Source organism: Hippocampus zosterae, chromosome 1 (genome assembly GCF_025434085.1).
Source record: "Hippocampus zosterae strain Florida chromosome 1, ASM2543408v3, whole genome shotgun sequence".
Taxonomy (NCBI): domain Eukaryota; kingdom Metazoa; phylum Chordata; class Actinopteri; order Syngnathiformes; family Syngnathidae; genus Hippocampus; species Hippocampus zosterae.
This window is the reverse complement of record NC_067451.1, coordinates 26,450,001-26,470,216: the sequence shown is the minus strand read 5'-3', so window position 1 is coordinate 26,470,216 and position 20,216 is coordinate 26,450,001. Positions and strand designations below refer to the sequence as shown.

Sequence of the window (20,216 nt, the reverse complement as noted above, 5' to 3'; positions counted from 1 at the left end):
GTCCGCCAATGAGTGAAGGGTGGGCGTGTAAGAGGATGCTAAAGGCACGCCCCTAGCCAGTACCAGTCGCCAATGAGTGAAGGGTGAGCGTGTAGGAGGTGATGAGAAAAACGTGAGTACATTGTAAAATGGCTAAATAAAGTGCAACCGAACTCAGTTTTGCTTCCGTTGCCTTTTTAAAAACATGTTTTTAGCGTGCGTGCATGCATGCCGTATGTTTAAGCAGGCGTATGTTTTACCATGCCTGGCTGCACCCAATATTACAGTGCATTTTGTGTATGTGTCAAACACAGAAATAGCACCCGTTACTGAGACTGCGCCCAACAATACGGTGCGGCGAATGGTCGTGAAAATACGGTATATAATGTATTACATCTAAGAAAAATCATGATCAAGACCTAAGTGGGCTTTACACACAAAATGTACTTGGATGACTTGCTAATAGTACTGTTTTGACTGGCACTTTGTGATACGTGACAATATAGCGTGATAAGTGTTTTCACTTGCAGCTTGTGCCTTGAAGGGCCGTTGGCGGACAAACAACTTTTTTTTTCTTTTTATACATAGAAACATCAATTGAGTCGTAGAAAAATTGGAAGTTTCAGCATCTGGATTTCTTTCGTGCAGTTTACAAGCGGATGCAAGTCCAATTCGGCACAAGTGTGGGAATTACTCATTTTCCTTTTACCCAAATAGTCTGTTAATTGTTAAAAGAGATCAACATTTTTGCACCATAATTATATTTTCACTGTCAATACCAAAGCGTGAATAAATGAACGTTTGTTGTGTGTCCTATACAGAGAAATCCCTGATGAATGTTCATAAATCCAGGGTATGCCGGCGCAATGGTAAACTCTATTTTCCTAATTTGTTTTGATTACATCATAAATATACAAACAGAATGTAGTCGTGAATGATTATAGTTACTATTCACAGCCTTCCCTTCTGCCCAGGCACCCCCTCAATGAAACCGTTGGTCACTTTTGGATCAAATTACCCACACAGATGTCCTACTTTGTTTCAACTGACAAAACGGTTTAGACTCAACCTTTCTCTTGAGAGGAGAGACTTTTTTTTCGCCCCAGTATTTCATTCATCTAGTTTTCTGACATTTCAAAATGAAAACAACTGACGGGAGATTAACCGATAATGAAAATAGCCTTTAAAGGTTGCATTGAAAGCTTAGGGAAGCCTATTTCCAGCATTTTCAGAATAAGTGACCAGCCAAATAAAAAAACGTTCACCCATCCAGACAAATGTCTGATAAAATGTCATATAACAGAAGCAGAACTTTCACTTTGATGTTTTTTTTTGGGGGGGGGGGTGCATTTGTGATACCTCAGATATCTAAACAATGCATTCTGCTAAATAACAACATAAAGAACACAAAAAAGTGCACTTCGCTGAAATGGTACAGAAACCAATTTCATTTTCAAGCAAACAAACCACAGTTTTTAATTGCCTTGAATCAAAAAGTGGAGAAATGGTTTTTGTTTCATCTCAACGCGTCAAAAACAACACATGCATCAATAAATAAAGTCTTCGTTCTTCGAGCTCGGATATGTAAAGTGTTTATCTGGAGTAGCAAACTTGGTGTGACACGTTGCATCTTGTAATATGAGACTGTCTTAAGAGGAGCTGACAAGAGCTCTTGGGTAGATGTATGGTAAGTGCAGCAAAGAGAGGCAGAGGGAGCGCACGCTGAGCACCCCGTTGGGACCGCAGTCACACTAACGGTCTCTCCTCTGGGCTTTCCATCATCCACTCAGACCCGTGTTCCTAGCGGGACAGCCCAATGGATCACATGCCCCTCGCGATTAAAGGCTCAGAAAAGTGACTTGATTAGAAAGTGGTAGTTGTTTGAGGATAAAACGCAACCTTGAGAAATAATCACATTTGCTGAGCTGGTGGAAAATATTGCAACCGGATACAACTTGGGCCGGACAACACAACGGTGCCAGAGACTGGGGAAGTCTGGTATTTAAGGCAATGTACAGACTTTGTTTTCCAAACCCACTCGCTGGGTAGCTGTGGATTTTGAGCAGATTGGGTTATTTTTACCCAAGATTTAATTTCCTTCCATCCTGACCCAGGATATTGGGTTGAAGATTTGGTTTGGTGGACTAAAAGCAACAACCATTTTTGAAGTTGAAGTCAATTTAAATGTCACATTCTTAGAAAAGTGATGGCTCGATGGCTCAGTGGTTAACACCGATGACTTTGGAAACAGGGATTGGGATTCAAATCCCAATCAGGGTGTATGGCCCAACAAAGGAACGGATGGGTGTCCAGCGCAAAAAGTATGCCCAACACGTCACAAGAGTCACTTATGCTCGGCTTACACCTAACAATTTTCACAGTCTCAAACAAAAACAAAAAAATAAGTCAGAACTAAGCTTGACTGCCCAATTTTTGGCAGACTTGGATTTCATGATGGCACAAGTCGAGTCGACCTTGTTTGGGACTGTGTTACACCTCTGAGCGTTCCGGCACATGGCGTTGCCTTGCCCCCACACCTGACAATTTGGTAACAGGAAGGATTCTCCGCTCGGCGTAAAAATGGGTGCATCATCATTTTTGTGCCGAGGCAGTGATCTTTCATCTTATCAGATGAAAAAATGCTGCTCTGGTGAAAACACTGTCTAACAGCAGACAACTCATGGACCACATATCGAAAGGTTCTACATCAATATATAAGCAAGAGGACAGAAAATTGCCGACATCATCGAGGAGCAGTGGGGGACCCTGTGAGGACACATTTGAAATCTAACTGGTTAAAGAAACAGTCCCATTGTTCATATAGTTTCATTTCCATAGGCAGCATGACTGATTCTGAAGGCCAGACCACATAGAGGCTTAAATCTGACTGGACAAAAAATTCTAACACCTCCAAACATGTGGTCAAGAGAAACACTAGAAAACAATGAGAATAGACTGCTGGGAATAAATTATAACAACTTTATGGAAGAAATGTCAGGAATTCATCTTGTAAATGGAAGTCAGTGTTTCTGGCTGTGTTTAGGCCGGCAGACAGGGTCTTGTTGGCCCAAAACAACTACAAGTGGTTAAAACAGAGTTGGACGTGTGCTCGGACCAGTGCTATTTGCTGGGTCAAGTGTGAACGCTGCCCTCCAAACTCTGGTGCAGACCAAACAAGCAGATTGAAACCACTTGGCGTGGGTCCGCTTGTTCATTTGGAGTCGCAAATTATGAGAGTGAAAACAGCAGTAATCCTTTTGCGGCACTACAAATGTTAAGTATAATTACCTCAGTGAGGCTATAATGTTAATATTTTGATTTGATTTGATTTTTTGCCAGCAGGATTATACAAATATAAAAGTGCAGATCAAGATAAACAAATTTCGCCATAACGCCATTTCTTTTAACCATAACATCTCAAGCAGAGACAGCCCGGTAGTCCAGTGGTTAGCAGATCGACTTCACAGTGCAGAGGTACCGGGTTCAATTCCAGCTCCGGCCTCCCTGTTTGGAGTTTGCATGTTCTACACGGGCCTGCGTGGGTTTTCTCCGAGTACTCTGGTTTCCTCCCACATTCCAAAAACATGCATGGCAGGCTGATTGGTCACTGTGGGCATGCATGGTTGTTCGTTTCTGTGTGCCCTGCGATTGGCTGGCAACCAATTCGGGGTGTCCCCTGCCTACTGCCCGGAGACAGCTGGGATAGGCTCCAGCACCCCCCGCAACCCTAGTGAGGATAAAGCGGTTTAGAAGATAAATGAATGAATGAATCTCAAGCACATTTTTCAACAAGTGTTCAAAAGTCCTCAGAGCATAAAGCTTGATAACAAATTTGTGTGATCTACGAAGGCACACAATTTGATCGATGTTTTCGTCATCCGTTTTTATAAATTTTGCATTCAGCACTTCTTACCACATATTATTTTACAAAAATAATCTTAATTATTATATACTAGCTGGTTCGCCGCCCACCGGGCGGCTCATCAGCTAGTTCCTGCGGAAGGCTGGTAAGGTGGTGGTTCGCCGCCCTCCGGGCGGCTCATCAGCTAGTTCCTACCGGAAGGCTGGTAAGGTGGGCCTTCGGCCCACAAAAGTGTTGTTGCTTGGTTCAACTTTTTATTCATCTTCATTGCTTATCGCGAAAATAAAGAGATGTTTAGCTCTACTAAATAACTAACAATTTCATTGCAATGCTTGTGGGTAGACAACATTTTTTCGCTAAGATGCCCGCGCGATCGTAGTGAGCCACTGCCTGAGCGGCGCAGTGGCGGCACGCAGCGGCGCGGTGAAGTAGGTACGTTTTGAAAAGGGACAGACGGAAGGACAGACCGCGTGTTGGACGACGCGCAATATATATATTAAGGGTGTGGAAAATAATCGATATTAATCGATACATCGATGCGCACGTCCGCGATCCGAGTGCATCGGCTCATTCACTGGGTACAACGCGATTGACGGGTGAAATCGCGATTCATCACGATGCATTGATGGGTATCGGTGAAATCATGATTCATCACGATGCATTGATGGGTATCGGTAAAATCCGATTCAATCGCCGTTTTATTCATGTTAAACGTCATATATCTGCCCTTTCCTAGGCGCAATGAATGCACCATCATTGCTTTGCGTTTTGTGTTGAATACGGACGGTAGCCGTGCGTCACATACAGTCCAGAACACAACGAGCGAAACATTATGGAAGTTAGCGCAAGGGGAGGCGAGGAAACTACTATATTTAATGCAGCCGCAACATTCAAATCTTATGTTTGGAAATACTACGGCTTCGAAAAGAAAGACGGAAAGCTTGATAAAACCTCCGTAATTTGCAAGGAATGTCGCACTAAGAAGCCATACAACGGCAGCCCCACAAATATGCAGACCCACTTAAACCGATGGCACCAGATCACCGACAAGTTTCCCTCCCGCTTCCCCGCCCAGTTCCTCGTCGGACACCGGAGAAACTCTTGGTAAACCAGGTCAGGATCAGAAAAAAATTGCCTCTTATTTTGGGAGTCCCCTTGCAACTCACTGTGACCGCGCAATGGCTATAACTAAGGCCACTGCTTATTTCATATGCAAAGACCTCCAGCCTTAGCGTGGTGGACAACGAGGGTTTCAGACAGCTCGTGCACGTTTTGGAACCCAGGTATAAAATACCAGACAGGTCTGTGTTCACTTACAAACATATTCCCGATGTGTACAACAAAGTGAGAAGTGAGATTACTGTGTCGCTGAACAGTGCGCAAAGAGTTGCACTTACAGTGGATGGGTGGACATCTTGCGCTAGAGATTCATATACATATATATATTATTATTATATTTCATATTATGACACTCAGTGAGAATAGTCTGTTTGTGTTTACACTATAGCAACAGCTGTGAGTCTCAGGTGCCAAATTGTTTACATTTTCTTTGCACAAAACCCAATTGTGAAAGGGCTTAAATAAGTTGTTTTACAAGTTCTACTCTTTATAAGGAATAAAGTGGTATCCTTTTTGTAATGCCATACTGAATTCCATCTTTTTAAAAGCTTTTTTTCTTTGCTTATTTGCATCATGTTTAATTGCACAATATCGCAACAAATTGCATTGTATCGTATCGGATCGCATTTATTTGAACTTAATGTGTATCGAATCATATCGCATCGTGACGACGGTGAAACGTATCGCCAGAAAATTCCATGTATCGTTTAAGTATCGCATCGCTGGCAGTGGATCGTGATGTGTATCGAATCGTCCTCAGTGCTGAGATTCACATCCCTAATATATATAGATATATATATATAAGATAAGAAAACCATCATTTTCTCACAATGGAGAAATTCACATTTTACAGCAGAAAAATGATGAAAGGGAGAAAGTAGAACAAAGTATATACCGTATTTTCACGACTATAAGGCACCATTAAAAGTCTTAAATTTTCTCCAAAATGGACAGGACGCCTTATGGTGCGGAGCGTCCTTTATATGCGCTGAGTTCCAAAATCTGACTGACAGCCGACACGCTGTTTATATAGAGAAAAGGCGGAAGTGACTGTGAAAGAAGTCGGCCAATCAGGGAAGGGTGGGCGTGTATATATACATAAATGGAGAGGGAGAGAGAGAGAGAGGGAGAGAGAGGACAGACAAGCTAGTCCGCCAATGGTGAAGGGTGGGCGTGTAAGTGGACGCCTCAAGCCAGTACCAACACTTGTATAGAGTGTGGCAATGTGCTTTGTTGCAAAACAACTCCGGTTTTGGTTTCTAAGAACCCGTGAAAATAAATTCGACAAAAAGACACGCACGCCTACGAAGCTCAGTTCAAACTTAAAGCCACCGGTTATGCTTTTGGCATGCGTGCCCATCTCACAGCAGCGGTGAAAAAAAAAAGTCAAGCAAATGAACTCTGAGCTTGCCGTTATTCCCGGAGGCTTGACTAAAGAACTCCAACCGCTGGACATTGGCATCAACCGGGCGTTCAAAGTAAAGTTGCAAACGGCATGGGAACAATGGATGATCGGTGGCAAACACAACTTTACAAAGAGTGAGAGGCAGCGCTTGGCGAGTTACGCCACAATACGCAACAACGAGAGGGAACGCGGCGTTTTTGATGGATTACGGTACTTGCACAATTGTTCAATTCTTTCTACACACACACACGCGCTGCCAACATGTTTCGCTCTGTTCTTTACTTTCAAATGTGGGAAAGCTTCACACGAGAGAAATGTTGACTTTGCTGTTGCTGCTCCTTCTTTCCGCTCGGCAATGCGTAGCAACTCACACTAGCATGTGTTGCATTCAATGACAACTGAGATGTGCAGTCCTCTGCTTCTGATACAGAGGATGAGGACTTTGATGGATTTCTGGGTGATGATTGATCGAAAAACGTGAGAACATTGTACGATGGCTAAATAAAATACACCCGAACTCAGTTCTGCTTTCGTTGCCTTTTTAAAAACGTGTTTTTATCTTATCTGTATGTCTTGGCATGCTACCGTATGCTTCAAGCTAACGTGTTAGAGTGCGCGCATGCATGCCGTATGTTTAAGCTGGCGTATTTTTAACACTGTAAAACTGCGGCTATTCGTACGATGCGTCCTGTGTATGTGTAAAATACAGAAATGTCACGCATTAATGAGACTGCGGCCATTAGTACGATGCGTCGAATAGTCGTGAAAATACGGTAAATAAATTAGAGCTGTCAGTTTAGCGCGTTTTTATTGCCATTAATTTAAATGAATTTTAACAGATTAAAATTTTTCTCGCGAGATTAACGCGGTTCACGTCACAAGCGGATGTTACATTGCTCTATAAATACACCAGAACAAAACAACAAGCGAGCTGCAGAAGTCCACGCCCATGTCTGTTTTGCCAGCCACGGCAGCATGAGACACCGAAAACGGATACTGAAAGAGTTTATGAATGGAAAGTTTACTTTTAAAAAGTTGCCCGATTGCTCCACTGACAAGACCAAAGTTATCTGTTCTTCTCTCTCTCTGTATCATACAGGTATAAGATGTATGCCACTGACACGATTGTTTCTTGTTTGGAACTATTTTGTGTGGAAGGTTACAGTGTTCTGCGTCCATGTAAAAAGAGCGGGTGGAGCTTCTCTGTGTTTGTCTGACAGTGGTAGCGACCTAGCGAAAATAAAACGTCTCCATTGTTGTCATCGAACCAAGTGTAGTCATTCGAAATGAGGTCTACACAAAAACTGTAGAGAGACTTCCGCACAAGAAGGACCAACACAATCAACATAGCCTAACTTTGTTAGGGGGAGTGACCCCCCCGCTCCCCGACCCACACCGTTCAGAATGGTTTGCCCCAGCAGCACGGGGGAAGTGTGTGCGCTTTTTTGTATGGCGGGCAGTTTGGAATGCAGCGGCACATAATAAATGCTGGTGTCCGGTGTCTCGTTATTCTTCAACAAACATACAGAAACAGGCTGCTGTGTTCAAAGTAAACTTGAGAAAAATGAAGTATGCAACCATGGTTTAAATCTACTATAGGCTGAGTACTAGTTTACCTTAGATGTGCACTTTATAATGTTATATTGCTCTGTTTTGATTTTATAAAATAAGCTGTTAAAGCAGCTGTTGTGTGACAAAATATAGTTTTCACTGTTGTTGATGCATAGTAATATTGTGTGAGAGATTATGTGTGAATAACTGCTCCAAGTGAAAAATGTTCATGTAAAATTCAAAATCGAAAATTGTTATTTCAGTAAATATTTGCATTTGGCACATTGAAAACTGATTCATGATTCCATGTTGATGAGAGCATTAGAATGGGGGGAAATAGGACAAAAAATATAAAAAGAAATTCAGAAATGATAAAAAATGTGTGAGTAATCACGATTAATTTTTTAGTCCATTTGAGTTAATTATGACAGTTGCATTTTTAATTAGATTAAATATTTTAATCGTTTGACAGCTCTAAAATAAATATAAAATACAAAATATAAATATAAACATATTAAAGATGGGTGAGTGGGGGTGAGTCCAGGTTTTCAGGACCGTCTATTCAATAGCCTGACAGCAGTCGGCAGGAACGAGCGGCGGCACCTCTCCTTGCAGCACGGGTGTATCATTCTCTGACTGAAGGAGCTGCCCAGTGCTGTCAGGAGGGCCTGGAGGGGATGGGAGAGAATGTCCATCATAGCTTTTAGCTTAGCTAGCATCCTCCTGATGTCCACTGTGAGATTTTTGCTGCTGTTGATTAAATCTACAACATATTTCTGCCTTTATCATACAAAACATTTGATCTAGCAGGCTTTAATGGGATTAATAATCTCAATCAATAGAATCCAAAATGGCTGGGATCACTGGTACTTGAGAAAAACTAAGAGAATAATTCATTGATGCTGTTTTGTGCTGTATTATTATTATGATTTTTCTTGTATTTTTTTCAAAGCAAGCATTTTATTTTTAAACATGTATTTATTTCAGCCCCCTCTCACTTTACAACAGCTTTGATTACAATATCCATCGCTCACTCTTGCGCCTCGGCGTAGGCGTACCTGCCTGAAATAGAGAGCACTTCTGATGAAATGAGGGAAAAACAACACTTTGATTAAGCCTCTTACTGACCTCACGTAGAGGAGAAGCACAAGTACCGGTACATGGAGCAAAAGTCTTTTTAATTAGCGTACCTTGACTTTCAACAATTACTCAAAGTGTGACACTTTATCCAATGACAGTCAGTCAAGCATATTGGCAATAACAAATACAATACATGTGAAACACGTATACTCAACCAGCCTAAACATTAGGAACACCAAGACAATCCAATCCAATATAGGAGCAATCTATCGTTCATTCTGAGATGATAATGAGATAATTGAATAAATTTTTTATTGTTTGGAATAAGTTAATAAATACGGTGACATGAGGTAAACATGAAGTCATTCATAATTTGGTGATTTTGATTTTGCATACCTTTCAACCTCGGCCAATAGCTGCCCTTATAAATGATTACGATTCCCCTTACAAAGCAACATGCGCACATCATGCTTTAACAATCCGACCATACACTGCGATGAAAAAAATATCTACGATTAAGGATTACTTTTGCTGGTTTGCCGTGACAATAGTAATTGGCTACCAGCGATGGGACGATCTGGATTTGAGCCAAAATGGTCTTTGTGAGATCAGTTCACAATTGTTTTTTTTCCCCCGTATAAAAGTTGTAATACGCCATACATGAATTGAAGTGATTTAAAAAAACACATGAAATACGGGGAAAACGTACAAGTTGACAGGTATGATTTTGGCATGAGCTGAACAATTCGAATGTGAAAGATCGTAATTTTGTGACTGGCGAGATTAGGTTGGTCGAGAATTGAAGAAGTAGTTGAAGTGCGAAAATGGATGGAATAAGCATCCAAATTTTGGGGAATAGACTAACATAAAGCTGGAAACATTGGCACAATGACAGTAATTTTCTCTTCAAATTCTCAGACGATTTTTTGTACATTTCAAAGTGGATTATTCGGTTGTTAATGAAGACGGCCATTAAAGTGCTTTGAGGCATTCAGCTTCATGCGTCATTTTGGGACACATTTTTCTGAGCTTCCACTTTGCCTTTGAAGCTCTTTCTGGGTTGAAAGTTGGGTTTCACAAATACATCACCCTTATTTTAAATGTCATTAACAGTAGTGCGGCTAAAAAAAAAAATACTTCGCTATTTTGGAAGACTGCCTGCAATTCAACTACAGTAAACACATTTCACAACACATGTCATCAATTAAATAAAGCAAAGGACAATTCTATTGTTTATTTTATTTTACAATCTTTTCGTGGATTTAATTTATGTAAATTTAATTAAATGGAGGGTAAAAGTTATATGATAAAACTTACTGTAATTTTGGATGTTCTGTCACACTTTCTTCCCTATGAATTAATATCTGCTTACTGATAATCATTGCGGTGTAACCAAATTAAAATATCAGAATGGAAAATGTCTCACTTAACGGTCTTGAAAGCAGGGGAACCCTTTTCAATATGGCATATTCAGATGTTCTGGCGTGACTGTGGGGTGAAACTGAAAGATTCTGACGGAGCAGCAGAGAGACAGCGAGCCGCCAACATTGGACGACACAAACATGAATGACGAACAACTCCGTCATCGACCATCTGTCAGGCGCCGGCAGACAGGACGATCTGCTTTTTTAATGCCCCTCTGTGCCTTCTGTTGAAACTCTTTAATATGTATTACTGTACGGATTTGCAAATGTATTGAGATAAAAGAGCTGCACATTTTCCTTGGGTGATCAGCCCGAGGTCAGTCCAAGAGTAATCTCTTCCATCAACATCTTGATATTGTGAATTACTAGAGTGCTCACTAATCCAGATTGTCATATATTTATGATAAAATGTGGTGAAACTCCTTCTTTGTGCAGGTTGAAACAACTAATTCAATAAATCAATGACAAAAAAAAAAGTCAAAGCAAAGTCTCTGCCTTGAAGCTTCGCAAGGAACATTTTTCCAAACAGACGAGCGTTATTGTAAATGTACGTGCCACTTCATGAAGAAATCAGTCAGAGCAATGGTAGCGAGTCAGAAGCAGAGAAGGCCCAAAGTGTGCAGAGAAGGCCCAAAGTGCGCAGACCGGCTAACCTCAGCTACCAACAGCCAACTACACGCTCCGTCATTGACATGCATCTCACATGCTCATTTTGATGTTGTAAAATTTTGGGGTTGGTGGGGTCCTATTTTTTTTTAATCAATAGGATCATTGGATTCTAAAAGCATTCAACATTAGGCTGATCACACTTCATCAAATTCAAATTGACATTGCAGTGTGGTAGAATGCAATTTTCCATTCCCAAATGCCGATTTTTGGGGGGGTTCTGCTTCATTTTGGTGTTGATTTTTTTATGTCTATCAAATGTATTTATTATATAGAGTTTATGAATTGAAATAAAAGCAAATATTGGTGTTGTGTCCATGGTTTTATTTATTTTATTTTATTTTCGCTATTTTTCCTTGCTTGTTTCATTTGTTGCCAATCCTTCCCATTCATTTTTACATTTTATTGTCAGGTTCAATTTTTCTGAATGAACATGCACATCCACCCATTTAAAGCTTTGATGGCCAGTGTCAATTTCCTGGCATGCCCTTCTGGCCTACCACGTTGTATTAAATGACAGCCTTTTATACATGCTTGCCGAAGGTGCCTGTAACGCTGTCTTTAGTGCAATACTTGACCCGCCTCATCCCCCCCCCCCCCCATCTACACTCACTTTCTCGACTTCTTATCAGCAAGGACGTTAGAGTTGAGTGCAAGCACACACACCGACAGTCGCCGTCGCTCCCAACTGCGGCCCCAGAAAGGAGAAAAATAAATAAAAATACCGAGCCTAATCTTGTATCTCTCAGCCGTTGCCAGGTTGAATGGGTTTCCAGCAGCGGCCAATAGCTTTATCTGCTACCTGTAGAGAAAAGCTAAAGGAAGCATATCTCACACACGCACAGGCACCAATGTACCTGCACACAAACACACAATCCCGTCATCTACAACGATATCCCACAAACGGCAAAGGCATATACCGGTACACATGTGCATGACGGCAGACATGACTTGTGTTCAGCCCTCATGTGTCAAATACAAAAGAACGAAGCACTGCAGCAGCTCTAAAGACATATTCTTTATCACTTGATGACACGGGACTTAATTTTAGAGACACATTTTTCCCATTTTAATAGTCTCGCCAGAAAGATTTATCAGACCTTGCCGGAGCATTTATTCACACACGCACCGAGGGTGCTACTGCAAAAGGGGGCTTTATATTCAAACAGAGAGCAGAGCAAACAGTTTTTAAATCTTATTCCGTTATTAAAGTTTAATCCAATGCAAATGGTGCTCAGGACAATAAATGGCATTTAATGTCAAACACAAATGTACGTTAAATACTGCACTGGGAAGTGGGAGGAATAAGTGCTGGAATGCAATTAAAGAATCAAATTTTTGCCACTTAAAAATAGAGCTTATTACCATGGGGGGAATATGCATGAATCAATTTTAAAAAAGGGTTTTTTTAGCTGTTGCGGACCCCTACAAACACACACACACACACACACACACACACACATTCATGTACACAATCCCTGAGAACTCCTCACTTCATTGACGTTTCATTGTGCAATCCATCTTAATCAGCAAGCCCATCAGAGACAATATATCCTCCCCTCCATCTCTCGTTCTTTCTACGGAGCAAGTGATTGAGGGGTGGAAAGAGGAGAATGTTTTGGCCTAGCGTCTCCTCCCCCTTCGTATTGTACCGCCCCCTCTCCCACTTTCCTCCGCCCACCTCCACGCCAGGACAGCTCTTAAGTGCATGTGAGTTTTTAGGTTTGTAGTGTTTTATAGGCGTGGGCAGAAGCCAGAGGCAGTTAAAGTGTAGAAGCAGCGAGGGAGGGGGCGGGCCAGGAGGAGGAGAACGAGGCGAAGTGGGGAATTACTGTAAATCCAATCTTTATTGAGAGCGACACAAACGACATTTAGCGCCCGCCCAGTTTTCCGCAACGCCTCACTTACCTGATCAATCAGGGCGTGCTAACAAATGTCATAAATGTGCATTCATAGGCGCGTATACTTCAGTGACGTCTGAAATGCCCAAATCTTTGGTTCCTGTCACTAGGGTAGGAAAATATGGAAAAAATGACAATTTTCTCTCTCACGATCTTCGATAACAATGCAGTGAGTGTCAATGGAAAGACAGCATGTGATTATTCAAATCCAGCCGAGGCACAATATTGCTGAGATTATTTTCCTGAGCCAGCTGTTACACTTGTTGCTTGTCAGAATTCATAGGGCACAAACATAACTGCCCCACTGAACAATAAAAAGATTGGTTTATTCCAATAAAAGTTCCTCTCACCCAGTGTGGTGTCCAAACTTTTTTCATTTGTGGCCATTTTAAGATTATTCAAAGCAAGACATTGTATATTGTTTATATTTTCTCATGAATGTGATAAGCTGCTTCATAACAGCTTTCTTTTAAAGGTGATGAGGCAACTAGTTAACGATTTTTCAAGATTTTGCGGTGTCGAATGGTCCTGTATCCCACTAGCCTAGAGCCACCCCTGCACTGAACAGCGGTTAAATCCCATCTCCATATTCAGAACCAAAAAATAGCTTGATGATCATTTATGTCAGATCTCCGCAAATCGTACCTTGACACGGAGCAAAAGGTATAGGAAGCAGTTTTCGCTTTTAAAATTGGGTTATCTTTATTCACCACAGTGTATTGAAGACAAATTCTGTTATTATTATCGCAGAAAATAAATAGTCGATTTGTATTTTTGCATATTTAGAAAAGCTCTGGAATATTTAAAGCAAGTAATTATTTTTTGATACCCTCCCTTCTCTCGCTGCCCACCTCCAACTTTTTTTTGTTTGTTGTGGGCTGCTGAAAAATGGATGGTGAGCCACAAATGTCCCCCAGGCCGTACTTTGGACATGCATGCCTTTAGCCAATATGGATTCCATTTACAAATAGTGGAGTTTTGTTTTGTTTTTTCAAAATACTGTACAAGCAATCGCTGAACTTTTTTTTTTGTCTTCACTTGTGAGCAATTACATGAGTTAAAGTACCAGTAAGCTTCAAGCCCTCCATAGCTACAGCGATGGAACAATTAATTAGTGGAGCCTCAGTTCCAGAACAAATATTGGGTAACAGATTTTTCAGAAAAACATTTACCATATGTCACATGACAACAATAATGCAAACAAAGCTGTCACTGTATCACTTCAATTGCAACTGTTTCATGAAAGAATGATGCGTAAACATGTGCACTGCACGTAAGTACTGAACTTACTTAAATACTATATCAATAAATAAAATACACATATATTGTATATATTTAAAATGAAAAAAGCTTCCCAACCAACCAAAATGACACTTTTTTTCTCTCTGGAATGACCTCCCACTGAATATTCGGCAAGCCTCCTCGCTGCCCATCTTTAAAGCCCTCCTCAAAACTCACTTGTATTCTTTGGCGTTCGACTCAGCATGACTTTGATTTGTTCTTGATTTTACTGCTTGGTGCTTTCTACCGTCTTTATTACCGATGCGTCTTACTGTTTATTGTGTATGTTAAATCGCTCCATGTACAGCACTTTGTATGCAGCGATGGCTGTTTGAAAGTGCTCTATAAATACTGTTGACTTGACTTGACTTGACTTGACTTTTTTGTTTGTTTGTTTTGTTTTCCTATACGACAACCTTTGCAATTTGATAATTGCATTCTGCTACACCGCAATGCCGATTTGAATTCAATTAATTGTTGAGCCCAAAATATTACCTTCTCGTACCTGCTGGTGCCGATTTCTACCAACGGGAATGCGGCAATAGAGCCACGGTAAAGCCAAGTAGAGAGTCACAGACACACACTCAAGAAAACACTTCCCAGCACTATGAGGATTCTTGGGCAGGTTTATATATCCACATTAATTTGAATCACTTCTCTATATTAAAGATGAAATATTTATTAGGGCAAATGTCCTCTCTCCCTTCATTTAATGCAAAGTCACAACCGGTGTGAGATAGGGTACATATTAGGGAGTGTTTTTGTGTGTCCCCGGGCCATGAAACACTCACCCCACCTTATATTGGTCTACCAGTCAGCTAGCATGGCGTATAATTGGCCACAGTTGGTTTCAAGTGAATGTCTGCTGCCTGTTTTAGGCTAAATGATGCAGCCACAATAACAGCTATAGTGCGAGCTGCTTGCTTGCATGGCATCTCTACCACAGGAGAATAAGTATGCTGGTGTTGATTTTATTTAAATGTTTATTTATTTTAAATAACTCACCCTTTTTTATAATCACTCACTGTCCAGCGTGGAAGTGACCTCGCTCAAAGCTTCCGAGTCAATCAGTTAGTCACCACGTGAAAAGGTCGGCGTCTTAGTCAACAAAAGACTGCAGAGAATGTCAGCTGGACAGCAAATCAGTCAGACAGAAGAAAGGATGCTCGGACGCTTCAGCCCAAAAACCCTTCGAGGGTACCCTGTACCTGCCTGTTGCCATGGTGATGCCGTCGGCGATTTAAATGCGAGCCTCGCTCCACCTCACATTTATCGCAGTCTCTTCCAGGCCCCCATCTTCCTTTTTGTCTGAGTTCTGTGTTCGACAGACATGTTTTCTTTCGCAATACTTTTCAGCTGAATGACACTTTACTTTACTGGTGCTCTTGCCATTTGCAGCGCTATAAAATCTCTTGTAAAAACAAGCTCAACACACAAAAGTTGTCATCACGGACACAAATTACCATCACATGCTGTATACAAGCACATAATCCCCTCTGTTTGTGTGCACTTTTAATGTTTGCCTACACGCGCAGCAGTGATGCGGCAAATGAGAGTGAATGATCCACACACTCACTTGGATGTTGGCACCTGCTGACAGTCAGCTGCCAAATGGAGATCTATCATTCTCTGCTACAGTCTCATCATCAAGCATCATTTAGGCATGCTGGCCCGCCTTTCCCCTCCCTTGACGCACTCCCGTGCCAAGACACAGATTCGATTCTCCCAAATGTGCGAACAGACGTTTGGGGAAGCTGAGCGGCTCATGAGCGAGTTATCACTGCCATCTGATGGTGGCTTGAATGCAGTGTTTCTCAACTTGACTTGAGCAGGACATTTGATAAAAATCTCACCCAACTCCACCAAACTAAAATGTCACAAAAGTATACATACGGAGATGATGATGATGATGATGACCGTGTTTCAATTTAATGGTGTAAAAAGTGGGCCTGTTAATTTGAACACAAAGCTTCTGTTCTTCAACAGGTCAATACACAGGTTAATTACACCCTCTGCCATTTGGTTGAAGAGCATCATACTGTTTTATTAGTCATTATGACTCGCTGGCATAAATAGATGGTAGATGATCAAAGATATATTATTTGTGGTAAATAAATTACTTTTTCAGATCAAACAAAGAGCCTGTGAAGTGAATTCAGAGATTTGTCTGAACATAATTACAATACAATGCATCTCAACAAGTCACTTGCTGAAAACATTTGAAATCACTGAGAAACCATTTCAGCTTTCCTGATAAAAAGGCACCCCGACTTGAACGTCTGGCATTAATCAGCCCTCCCCCACCAAGTAATTTCTACCAATAGAGTGTGCAATTATTTAACTAGCTATAAACAAAACCCCAAACATGCATCTTCCCAGGACGACACAATTTATACAATAGCTCATTATCGTGACTTAAATTCCCACGAGAGGAGGCGATGCCGCAGACCAACCCGCCGGCAGAGACGACCCTCCCCTGGTCGGCGGGGCTCGTCGGAAAACCCAACAACAACTTTGTGGGATATATTCCAAGCACCAGTGGGCGCAAGTGGACATCGTTTGGTGCTCCAAAGTCAGCAAATATAAGCTGCTAGACAAAGTAGCATCCAATTTTCAGCAAGCCATGCCTTCATATATTAAGCAGACACACCCAGCGCATTTGAGAGCAGCTACAAGACCTTCATTTTCTTTTACTATTTTTAACCCTCATTTTATACATACGAGCGAGCCCATTCTTTTTTTTTTAATCATTCAAATTAGACAATAAGGTTCAGAACACTTTCCTCTCGTATTCTCCACAGTATGTCAAATTTAGACAACATTTACAGTATCACATACCTGCGTTGACAAGGGCATCTACCTCCAGTACTGTGATGTTGCCGCTGTAGACCGAGATTTTCCCATCAAGCTTTTGATTCCTGGGATAGTGACTCACTTCAGGACGATCTGACATGGAAACATACAAGACCAAGTATGTACAGTAACTGGTAAATGACACTAATGATAGCGCAATACTTGTAATAAAAGGAATTGTCTTTGCGGACAGACCTCCAGCGTGAGTCCAAACTGGGATATCGTCCAGTCGTACAGAGTCAGTCCTGTAGTATTTGCGTCTGACCTCCACAGGCTGAGACAGCAGGAATTCTGAGAGAAACAATTGAACAGATTTAGAACAATTTAAACATATTTTATTCTTCAAGATATTATGTTCTACCCTGATTACGGATTCCTCCCACATTGCAAAAATAGTTTCATTGACAACTCAGAAGACAAAATGGTTTTAATTTAAAAAAATGGAAATGCAATGAGAATCCCTTACACATTATGCCTTTGTGATTTTTGGTTCGTTAAGATTTGAGTGTCTACTTGCTTTTACTCATTCAAGTTGACAATGCAATGTTCCCCCATATATACGCAATCAGACTTACCAATTCCATCATTACTCACTGGGTAAAGCACCGCTTTCCCAGTCTTTATAAGGTACAATGAGCCTGACTCCGATGTCAAGTTTTTCTAGTCATATACAGTTTCATACTACACTGGTCTTGGTTTACCTTATGTTATCAGAAAAACACAGTGAGTGAATGGAGCGATAAATTATTGCCGAAAGCCACTCTAAAATATCCACATACTTTCCTTCATTATTGCCCATTCACTTTCCTTGACAATTGTGCCATGTTTTTGCATTATAATCAATGATTCAGTACAGTACAAGGTATGTAAAGCCTAATTAACAGATACACGGTCATCGTTTTTCTCTTGCAGAGTCGGCAGATATAGGGTGCTATGACTGAGTGTTTTTTTGGTACAGTATCGCTTTGCCTTGGTGAGAAGGAAACTGTCTTGAAGTGACTTTAGGAGCTTCGGGTTGTGCTTTCTCACCATCATGTGGTATCTATGGACAATTACAAACCTTTTGGGGTGCTCAATTATTCCGTCTGACACTGGCACTGATTATTTCATTTCCACGTTTTTCCAATTGGAAACGTTTCACATTTCATGTCGGAAAGACCAGTAAGACGATGACTCCTGAAAGGTGCACCAATCAACCTCACCCTTGATCTCCTTCCAGTCGCCCTCAGTGGAGTTCAGGTCAACTTTCATGGCTGCCATAGTCCCAGTATGGAGAGCCGCTGTCAGCACGCCGGTGCCAATGACAGTGGCCAACCGAACACGTTTCTCTGGCGGACAAGAGAAACGAGTCTCCCGGGTGGACTTCCCGCGGGTTGCTGTGGTGTTTGTAAAGTTCGCGGTGTTAATATGGATGGGGACGGGACTTGTCGCTGGCTTGGGTCCCAGCTGGAAACTTCCAGGAGTTAAAATAATATGTTTGAACCTGACACCGGTGGCAGCCACAGGGCACACGGGACCCTCGACGAACAGTAGCGGGGCTCTGATTCGTGAAAGTAGGCTTAGTATGTGTGTCGCCATGTCTCACTTGGTAGTGGGACGTTTTATTCAAGCTCCACAGGTTTCGTTTGTGTCAAATACAAACGCAGTCGCCTCGTTTCGCTTTCGTTAGCCCACTTCTGCATCCCATGTGCCATTTTTTTGTTTTGGTTCTGTGGAATGTACCATTACACTTAAGGGTGATGGTGTCGCGGCAGGGATCAGAATTGATCGATTAATGGGACTTATATTTTTCAGTTGAATGTGAAAGGTGTTTATTTGCTCACGAATCGAACTCTAAATCCTGCTTTATAAAACTCCAAATCAAAACGACCCACTGAGAGAAACTAGTGAACCCTTTAAGTACTGTAATATATGTTTCTTGTATTTGTGTGACAACTTAGGGAGGGGAGGAGCCAGGTTGGGGGGAATATTGGCTCAGGGAGTTAGTCTGAGTGTGGAGCGCATGGGCGTGAGTTGTGGCGAACAGCAACTCCTTGAATGCGTGTGTTTATTACTTATTTTGTTATTAAAAATGATTAAGAGTGTCAGCGACTGCGAGCATCCTTCTCTCCGCTACTGAGGGGCATTACAGTACTGTAGGAAATTTGGCGACCGGCGAGTTGCCAACACACAACACAAAAACAAAGTAAACAGTTAAAAGGAATATGACGTGTTTTTTTAACACGGGTTGGAAATGTTTTGCTCAACATGTATACACACACACACACACACACAGAGAGATAGTGTCGTAACATTCTGAATTTTATAGCGTAATCAATGTGCAGGTCACAGCTTTTCCACAGCAGCGTTATTTTGGGCGAGCTTGTATGAGGCAATCGCCACTAGCATTTCTTGGTTTTGGCAGGAGTAACTGCAAGTGACACTTGAGCATAATCTTACTGATGTTTTTTTCTTTTTCAATTTTATGCCCCCAACTCACAAAGCCTTTTAGACGACATGTCCAGATATCCAAAAATAAATTTCGGCCAGATTTGTGATTGAGGCATAATGGAACAAACTACTCGGGAATGTAAGCAAAAAAAAGTCGACAGACGAAAGATCCGCACAGGATCGACCGGCGACATTAATCTTGTTGTTGCTGTTCGTGCTCTTTGAACAGTGCGTGATCTGCGGGATGGGCATGCGGCACGGAGATCAACTGGTTAGCACGTCCGCCTCACAGTGCGTGGATGCCGGATTCGCTTCAGGCTTCGGCCTTCCTGTGTGGCGTTTGCATGTTCGTCCTGTGCCTGCATGGCTTTCCTCTGGGTACTCCAGTTTCCTCCCACATTCCAAATACATGTGTGGCAGGTTTATGGAACACTCTAAATTGTCGCTAGGTGTGATTATGAGTGCGAAAGGTTGTTCGACTATGTGTGTCCTGCGATTCACTGGCAACAAGTTCAGGGTGTACCAGCTTACTGCCCGAAGACAGCTGGGATAGGGTTCAGCACACCCGCGACCCTTGTGACAATGAGCTGATTAGAAAATGGATGGATCGATGGGGGGCGGCCCGGTAGTCCAGTGGTTAGCACGTCGACTTCACAGTGCAGAGG

At 41.8% G+C, this 20,216-nt stretch overlaps 3 protein-coding genes across 3 annotated transcripts in view; 1 reads left to right on the top strand and 2 right to left on the bottom strand.

Moving 5' to 3' along the window:
* The window catches only part of macrod1 (mono-ADP ribosylhydrolase 1), a 177,281-nt gene extending 158,313 nt beyond the window's left edge, over nucleotides 1–18,968 (bottom strand). Inside the window, exons 1-3 of the mRNA XM_052075345.1 lie at nucleotides 18,324–18,968; nucleotides 17,317–17,412; nucleotides 17,107–17,214 (exon numbers count right to left, since the gene is read on the bottom strand). Of these exons, the coding sequence (XP_051931305.1) occupies nucleotides 17,107–17,214; nucleotides 17,317–17,412; nucleotides 18,324–18,699 (580 nt within the window). The 5' untranslated portion in view covers nucleotides 18,700–18,968. The remainder of the gene's footprint in view (nucleotides 1–17,106; nucleotides 17,215–17,316; nucleotides 17,413–18,323) is intronic.
* LOC127607550 (uncharacterized) overlaps nucleotides 1–20,216 on the bottom strand; it is a 229,996-nt gene that overhangs the window by 61,711 nt on the left and 148,069 nt on the right. The window lies entirely within an intron of this gene.
* fermt3b (FERM domain containing kindlin 3b) overlaps nucleotides 19,711–20,216 on the top strand; it is a 13,160-nt gene continuing 12,654 nt past the window's right edge. Inside the window, exon 1 of the mRNA XM_052074463.1 lies at nucleotides 19,711–19,822. The gene's annotated coding sequence lies outside the window, so the exon portion shown is untranslated. The remainder of the gene's footprint in view (nucleotides 19,823–20,216) is intronic.